Source organism: Ooceraea biroi, chromosome 13 (genome assembly GCF_003672135.1).
Source record: "Ooceraea biroi isolate clonal line C1 chromosome 13, Obir_v5.4, whole genome shotgun sequence".
Taxonomy (NCBI): Eukaryota; Metazoa; Arthropoda; class Insecta; order Hymenoptera; family Formicidae; genus Ooceraea; species Ooceraea biroi.
The window spans coordinates 2797815-2807175 of NC_039518.1; the positions used below are offsets into that span (position 1 = coordinate 2797815).

The 9361-nt window shown below is 37.7% G+C and overlaps 1 protein-coding gene across 2 annotated transcripts; it reads right to left on the reverse strand.

Moving 5' to 3' along the window:
• Positions 1-1315: 1315 nt before the first annotated feature.
• On the reverse strand, positions 1316-9010 carry LOC105279596 (general transcription and DNA repair factor IIH helicase subunit XPB). 2 transcript variants are annotated; one of them, XM_011339468.3, is made up of 15 exons: positions 8845-9010; positions 8114-8319; positions 7904-8014; positions 7673-7822; positions 7411-7584; positions 7123-7314; positions 6937-7034; positions 6741-6847; positions 3072-3368; positions 2727-2995; positions 2484-2648; positions 2196-2382; positions 1956-2104; positions 1698-1814; positions 1316-1548 (listed from the first exon to the last, which is right to left on the reverse strand). In XM_011339468.3, the coding sequence occupies exons 1-15, from the start codon at positions 8876-8878 to the stop codon at positions 1420-1422; spliced, it is 2385 nt and encodes a 794-aa protein (XP_011337770.2). In that variant the 5' UTR covers positions 8879-9010; the 3' UTR covers positions 1316-1419. The 2 variants fall into 2 exon arrangements, with proteins under 2 accessions (XP_011337770.2, XP_011337769.2); XM_011339467.3 differs by having other exon boundaries at positions 8114-8331.
• Positions 9011-9361: the final 351 nt, after the last annotated feature.

Sequence of the window (9361 nt, forward strand, 5' to 3'; positions counted from 1 at the left end):
CGGTTCCCCCCTCGCCCCTCTCTTCTTGACTCCGCCTCTCGCTCTATCTCCCGAGTCCGGCCTAACGCTTTCAGCGCGTTTATTGGCTCAGACGTATATGTAATAACTTAATACCTATTGCGAATTTCGAAAAATAGTATTTGACTTTTCTTCTCGGTTTACTCCTATCTACATGTACTTTTCGTCTGAGTCACTTTATTTCGGACACCCTGTATATATAGTCAAATCGTATATATAATTATTAAATATATGAATTAATAAAAACTATAAATGAAAAACTGTTATCGAACAATTGTTCATATGAATATAATAATAAACAAGCCAAAATACTTTCTTAACACAATAATAATAAATTTAAATAATAATAAACACATAACAATATCTGAAACGTTTTACCGGCATTGTGTATAACCTACAATTGTATGTATTTTACTTACAGATGAAAAGAAATTTTCGGATCATTTTCTTTCGTAAGTTGTTGCCAATTTTTCCTTTTTGTATTAATGCGATTGCTACATTCCAACACAACACAATAACTCATCGTACATGTAATTTCAGTATCACAACTTTACAAAACTTTATCGAGTATTATTCGGGCGATGTCGAGAACAGCCGAACTCGCCCGATTTGCCAGCAGCCTCTCCTTACCGCAAATCTCATAATCCCCCTTGCCTAAGTTCGTAGCATTGGCTCCGTCCATACATTCCTATGTCAATGAAGGATATACAGTAGGGACAAGCACCCGTTTTCGAGTCAGCCGCGCAGATTTGCTTGCGCATCCCAAGCGGCCATGTTCTTGGGCGGCTTCCAATCCCGTTCAAAGTAAAGAACGCACATTATCTCCGTAACTGTGATCACATATAGATAGAGAAACATAACCAAACATAAACATTCGCAGGTTGTATTGTATTGTTTGTTTTGTGCTTTTGTTAAAAACAATGTCTAAGAGAATACATCGAGTGTGTGCGGTGCAAAATTGTTTTCACAATGATTAATGATGATAATATATCATTTTTTCGCTTTCCAAAAGAGAAAGAACGGTATACATTACTTACGTATTTATAAAATATGTAATTGTTTTTAAGAAAACACATTAAAAATATTTGCTGATAGCGGTGGTTTCTAATATTATTGATACGCTACTTGCCGCCCGAAGACATGGCGGATCGGCTGAAAAAGATCAAAGGTGCCGACGCTCTTTGTCCCTACTGTATATCATTATACTGTGGTTAGGATAAGCAATAAAATCATAAAGTTAATTGAAAATAATATAAATAAAAATTACTATTTGGATTACGTAAATGAATTACATAAATGAGAATAAATCAGTTTTAATCAAACTGTAATTACATCATTTATTTTTTATTACAAGCGCTGACGTACGAGATAAATATCACAATAATTGAACATTCACTTGTCTCACGTTCTGAATTTCTTAAAGAGTGGATGCTTATTCGCTGTTGACGAGCTGGCAGCTTTCTTATACTCGTAATAGACGGCGTCATCCGCCCCAGACATTGACGTCATAGTGCCAGCTTTGCGTATAATCTGAAATGCCAGAGACAGTTGTTAATGATGCTCTCATTAAGCAATCTTATAAGGAATTATTTTAACAACTTTTAATGTTCTTATTTTAATTTTTATTTTAATAATATATTTTAATTTTAATAATATACATTTGTTATTAATTAACTTACCGGTCTTGCTCCTTCACCAGGTATACGTTCCTCGTCCGCATCCGTGTCACTGGCCGTTAAGACTTGTTGCAACAGCTGACCCTGTTCTTCCCGACTCGTGTACATTAAATCTGGCTCCTACCACAAATCGGGATTGCATGTTATTCACATTATCATCGTCCTACATCTAAACTGATAACACTCCGCGCGTGTTGTATCGAGAGAATGTTATATATCGGCTTGCTAAATATTGACCCGTTCGATTGCATCGACTCTTACCTCGTCCATGCCGGCGAGTTTCGTAATAACTTTGTACGCGTATCCTTGATTCACGAGGAACCGTTGACGCTTCCGCGAGTAATTCATTTCCATCGTGTCCTGCGACACGAGCGTGTAGAAAAATGCGTTATACTCCTCCGCAATTGCTCCTGTAAAAAAAATTTTTGATTTAAAACTTACATTTTATTTTTTATCCAAATTTTCAATTATTTAACTTATTATACAACGAACAAACGATACCTTTCTTAGCCCTGAGAATACGTCCCAATCGTTGTGCCTCCTGCCTCCTGGATCCACCGTGAGACGAGATTTGTATCAGGACGTTGGCTTCCGGTAAATCGAAAGAGGTATCCGCGACTTTGCTAACGAATATTGTATTCACCTTCATGTTAAACTTGAAGTTTTGCAAGATTTGTATCCTTTCATTCTGAAAATATGAACCAGTGAGTCACGGAGGTCAGAGAAGAAAAAGCGATATGCTACGCAAACATAATGATGGATAAAGTTCTCGTGTGCTGACTAACTTACCTGACTAGTAGGACCGTAAATGTATGGTTTATTCATTTTAATCGCGTAATGCTTCAATGCAAACACGTTGTCTGAGAAGACGATCGTCTTATCGCCGCGTCTCTCGTGATACCGTATTAAGTATTGACAGCAACGGAATTTATTTGGATTCATCACGTACAACAACTGAAATGATCAAGAAATTAGTAAATAAATTGGAAGAAGCTATAAATTGTATTATTACAGACATGATAATACGCTAACCAATTTTTTACTCATTTTGCAACCGAGATATTCCCTATAAAATTCCGGCGTCATTGGACACCAGACCTCCGCGCACTGTACCCTCGCAATAAATCCTCTCTTTTGCAACTCCAGCCAGTTAGCCTCGTACAGCTTAGGGCCGATTAAGAAGTTCAAGTCGGCAATTTTATCATCTTCTCGCAGGAGCGTCGCCGTTAGGCCCAACTTGCAGTGAGACTGGACGATCGTTAATACTCGACGGAACATTTTTGCGGGAATAGTGTGTACCTCTGAACATAAACATTAGAATTATTATATGGGAATGAAGATCGTTTCGTTAACCACATGCGAATATTTAACACTCACCGTCCAGAACCATAATACCCCACTCCTGTTCCTGAAGCCACCGCATCGTCTGCTCAGCCTCCCACGACCGTTTCTGAGTGTGCGTGATCATGGAATACGTGGTGATCAATATTCCACAGCCCATAGGTTTGTCCTTCGCCTCGCTGGTGAACCGACAGATCATGGAATCGTCAGCGGTCGACCACATTTTAAATTGCTGCTTCCACTGTTCCACCGACACGCCGGAGTTGCACAGTATTAGGGCGCGCTTGCGCACCGTGCAGCAAGCTGTCACTCCTACTAAACTCTTACCAGCCCCTGCGATTTAAAAATAATCCACAATGTGTTAATATATTATTGGGTTGGCCAAAAAGTAATTGCGTTTTTTTTTATATAAATAAAAGGCGAATGTTTCATGGGAAACAAAAACTTTATGAAACAATATATTGTCCATTTTGTTTGATTATCTTTTGCCATTTTTCAGGCAACTTCATGATTCCGCGCTCAAAACAGTTCTTATCTTTTTCAGCAAAAAACAATTCCAACAACGATTTGATATCCTCATCGGCAGTAAAGGTTTTACCATTCAAGGTGTTTTGCAAAGAACGAAACAAATAGTAATCTGATGGTGCCAGGTCTGGCGAATATGGTGGATGTGGTAACATCATGGTAACACATCCCATCCAAGCTGCAACAATTTTTCACGAGTGACCAAACTTGTACGTGGTCTAGCGTTATCATGGTGAAACACAACACCTTTGCGATTCACCAATTCTCGACGTTTCTGTTTGATGGCATCATTTAATTTATCAAGTTGACGACAGTATACGTCTGAATTAATGGTTTGATTCCTTGCAAGCAGCTCAAAATACACAGTCCCACCAGACTGACAGCATAATCTTTCTTTGGTGAATATCTGCTTTTCAAGTGCTTTCAGCAGGTTCATCACGCTTGCTCCACGATCTTTTTCGTTTGACGTTGTTGTAGACGATCGATTTTTCGTCGCCTGTTATCATCCGTTTCAAAAATCGATCATTTTCCTCACGTTTCAAAAGAGAATCGCAGATGTCAATACGCTTAGTGAGATGAATTTCTTTGAGCTCATGTGGTACCGAAATATCGAGCTTACTAATGTATCCAAGTCGTTTTGAATGGTTTTCAACACTCGATTTCGATATGTTAAGATTCTCAGCAATCTCTCGGGTCGTTAAACGCCGATTGGAATCGATCAGTGCCTTTATTTTGTCATCATCAATTTCGATTGGCCTTCCTGAGCGTGGTGCATCTTTCACATTAAAATCTCGAGATCGAAATTTAGTAAACCAATTTTGACACTGCCGCAGTTTTAAAGCATCTTCGCCATATATTGGGTTGGCCAAAAAGTAATTGCGTTTTTTTTATATAAATAAAAGGCGAATGTTTCATGGGAAACAAAAACTTTATGAAACAATATATTGTCCATTTTGTTTGATTATCTTTTGCCATTTTTCAGGCAACTTCATGATTCCGCGCTCAAAACAGTTCTTATCTTTTTCAGCAAAAAACAATTCCAACAACGATTTCATATCCTCATCAGCAGTAAAGGTTTTACCATTCAAGGTGTTTTGCAAAGAACGAAACAAATGGTAATCTGATGGTGCCAGGTCTGGCGAATATGGTGGATGTGGTAACATCATGGTAACACATCCCATCCAAGCTGCAACAATTTTTCACGAGTGACCAAACTTGTACGTTGTCTAGCGTTATCATGGTGAAACACAACACCTTTGCGATTCACCAATTCTCGACGTTTCTGTTTGATGGCATCGTTTAATTTATCAAGTTGACGACAGTATACGTCTGAATTAATGGTTTGATTCCTTGCAAGCAGCTCAAAATACACAGTCCCACCAGACTGACAGCATAATCTTTCTTTGGTGAATATCTGCTTTTCAAGTGCTTTCAGCAGGTTCATCACGCTTGCTCCACGATCTTTTTCGTTTGACGTTGTTGTAGACGATCGATTTTTCGTCGCCTGTTATCATCCGTTTCAAAAATCGATCATTTTCCTCACGTTTCAAAAGAGAATCGCAGATGTCAATACGCTTAGTGAGATGAATTTCTTTGAGCTCATGTGGTACCGAAATATCGAGCTTACTAATGTATCCAAGTCGTTTTGAATGGTTTTCAACACTCGATTTCGATATGTTAAGATTCTCAGCAATCTCTCGGGTCGTTAAACGCCGATTGGAATCGATCAGTGCCTTTATTTTGTCATCATCAATTTCGATTGGCCTTCCTGAGCGTGGTGCATCTTTCACATTAAAATCTCGAGATCGAAATTTAGTAAACCAATTTTGACACTGCCGCAGTTTTAAAGCATCTTCGCCATATATTGGGTTGGCCAAAAAGTAATTGCGTTTTTTTTATATAAATAAAAGGCGAATGTTTCATGGGAAACAAAAACTTTATGAAACAATATATTGTCCATTTTGTTTGATTATCTTTTGCCATTTTTCAGGCAACTTCATGATTCCGTGCTCAAAAAAGTTCTTATCTTTTTCAGCAAAAAACAATTCCAACAACGATTTGATATCCTCATCGGCAGTAAAGGTTTTACCATTCAAGGTGTTTTGCAAAGAACGAAACAAATAGTAATCTGATGGTGCCAGGTCTGGCGAATATGGTGGATGTGGTAACACATTCCATCCAAGCTGCAACAATTTTTCACGAGTGACCAAACTTGTACGTGGTCTAGCGTTATCATGGTGAAACACAACACCTTTGCGATTCACCAATTCTCGACGTTTTTGTTTGATGACATCATTTAACTTATCCAGTTGACGACAGTATACGTCTGAATTAATGGTTTGATTCCTTGCAAGCAGCTCAAAATACACAGTCCCACCAGACTGACAGCATAATCTTTCTTTGGTGAATATCTGCTTTTCAAGTGCTTTCAGCAGGTTCATCACGCTTGCTCCACGATCTTTTTCGTTTGACGTTGTTGTAGACGATCGATTTTTCGTCGCCTGTTATCATCCGTTTCAAAAATCGATCATTTTCCTCACGTTTCAAAAGAGAATCGCAGATGTCAATACGCTTAGTGAGATGAATTTCTTTGAGCTCATGTGGTACCCAAATATCGAGCTTACTAATGTATCCAAGTCGTTTTGAATGGTTTTCAACACTCGATTTCGATATGTTAAGATTCTCAGCAATCTCTCGTGTCGTTAAACGCCGATTGGAATCGATCGGTGCCTTTATTTTGTCATCATCAATTTCGATTGGCCTTCCTGAGCGTGGTGCATCTTTCACATTAAAATCTCGAGATCGAAATTTAGTAAACCAATTTTGACACTGCCGCAGTTTTAAAGCATCTTCGCCATATACATGACATAACTTTTTATAAGCTTGCACAGCGTTTTTCCCTTCTCGGAAGTAATAAAACAAAATATGAGGAAAATGTTCTTTTTGATTTTCCATTTTGAAATCGACGGCAAACAAACAATTGTTAACGAAATCGTGTACTTTCTTTTTGTAAAACAAGCTTGAACTGTGAGTTGTTAACCTACATAATGAATTTGCGATTTAGAATGAAGTTAGTTACATTTCAAGACATGTATGTCCATTTATTGGAAAAAAACGCAATTACTTTTTGGCCAACCTAACATATAATCCTCTAGGGCTAGAACTGATCGAAGCACCTACCGCAAGGTAAGACTATCACCCCAGATCTGGCTCGCCCATTGCCAAACATTTTCCGCAAGCTTTTCTCTTGATAAGGCCTTAACACAGCTGACGGCTTCAAGTCGATGCTGCAGCATTACAAGATGTTGCCATTTCATTCTTCGTCATACATGTATAAGAAACTTTACATTAACCATTTATACTCAATTTCACTTACTTTATGTCTGCATTTACGGTATCGTTGCGAAAGTCGTATTCTGCGAGTAGAGGGTGTTCCAGCTCGATGCATCGTTTTTGTATAACTTCAATTTTCTCCTTTAAATCGTCAGAAATATCTTACAGCATTTTGTATAAATCAAGCAAATACATTTTATTTGAAGTATATGTTAAAATAAATACGCACCTGATTCACTTCGAAACTGACTGTTTTTAATTCTTGCTCTTCCTCCTCGTCCTCGTCCTCCTTGTCGATTTTATCATAGAATGCAGTTATGTCTTCTGGAATAGCGACCGTTTCCGTTATCACTTGGTCAGATTCGGTTTCTGGATTGGTCTTGCTAGGTGCAGGAACATTACCAGCTGCTTTTGCGCCAAACTGCATGTATCGACACAAAAGAACAAACTTTGATCCAAAAATTGCATGCTTGATAAAAATTAATTACAATTAATTTGTTTAGCATGTGTTGCTGACCTGAGGGGCTTTTATTTTGGCTTGAACATTTGTAACAATGTCATCAGCTTCCGTATCTTCCACGATCTTCCTCAATCGACATTCTTGAATTACCGGATCCTTCAGTAATTTTTGCAATACTTCAGGAAACGGCGACTCGATAAAATATTTGTTATGTTTTAAGACCAGCTTGACCTATGAAATAAACATATACTACTTTATTAAGCATATCTGCTGACAGTGTTGGACAAGTATTTTACGATGACAAGCTATTTCCACTCACTTTTCCGTAGGACAATGTACACAGCTTGATAAATTCAATTATACCATCAGGAATGCTAGTCTTACTCAGTCTTTTCAAATATTCTATTATATCCTGCGTTTGCAGACCTACGCTGACTGCGGCGTAGAGTGAATACGCGGTCAGTTTATACTGGAAAAATCAAAGCATGATGCATGTATATGTGGTTAAAAATTTTTCAATATTTTTTATGAATCTTAATTTTTATCATACCTCGTGGATGTGTTCAGGCCTGCACACAGGTTCCGATATAGCTATTAAAAAATCATGAGCATGCTTGTACACAGGAGAAAAGGACTCCAGAAAGATATGTCCGTTTGGTGCCTATGGAGAATACAAAAAGTATTATTTCTAATAAGAGGTTTGTTTGTAAGTAAATTTAAAATCTTCTGCCATATTTATCTAAAAAGTTTCAAATCTTACCACCCATAATGGTCTAGACGCACAGTCTAGCTTTAAAATCATTTGCGAGCGATAATCCTTTGCACCAAACTCATCCTCGATCGCACTTTCATCCTGCTTTTCTACATCGTTTTTGGCTGCATCTGGCACACCATCCGCTTCATTGCTATCAATTGAATCTTCATCGTTGTATTCGTCATAATCGTCCTTACGTTTCTTCCATTTACCTTTATTAAAAACTGACAGATGTAAGTAAAATGTGAAATACAATTGTTCTTTAGTAATGCAAACGTAAATATAAATGATACACTTAATAGATATCACAATATAATATAAAACACTTGATACTTGATTGCACGTTTTGCTCAGAAATTTATGAAGACTTATTTGATAACTTTCTTGCGTAACCTCAAAGTTATACGCATGAAGCATTTGCACATACGAAATACACAATTATGGGCATAACATAATACGACACGTCCACAAACAGTTATAATACATTAGGTCGGTGATAGATTTCCTAACCTAACAAAACGCTATTTTTAATCATTTATTACTTTCTGTACAAGTTTTCAAAATTTATTCTACGCAAAAATGCTATCGAATAAATCTACGTCAAAATCTGAAGTAGAAAGATTAAATTATACATTTATACAAAAATAAATAATCGAAGAAGAAATTGGTTAAGCAAACTCGTGCATACGGTTAAGTATTAGCGCAAAAGCAATGCGCGTAGAATAGAAAAGACATACCAGTATCTCTCTTGAAACGCTTCGGTGGACCCATTCTTCAAAATCCAACTGAAATTCTGGCGATAAGTCTACTTGCGCATTGCATGCGATGGCCAGTACAGGGTAAAACGCAACAGACACCCACTAAGGCCTCACATGAACCGAACCCGTGAGAAGCGAGTGGCGTGAGTCACGTGACCACGGTCTTATACACAGGTCTGGAAACTTCAGAGGTGGAGATGGATCATTTTGTGTCGCTTTTTATTTCTTTAGTAGCCACTAGAGGCGTTGCGATCGATGTTCGCAGGCGGACGAGGGACGTCAGAGGCTGGGGGAATATCTGTCCGTCTTTATTCCACTCGCAGTCTTCACAAAACAATATGATAAATTAATAACGCTTTAAATAATTTAAGACTATAAATGAATTAGTGAAATATGTATATGAAATAAAATTGAGTTTTTAATCTCAAAATTAAGTGTGAATAAAAACGAATCCTTCCGTGATGGAAAAAAATGTAATAAAATTTGTTGAAATGTA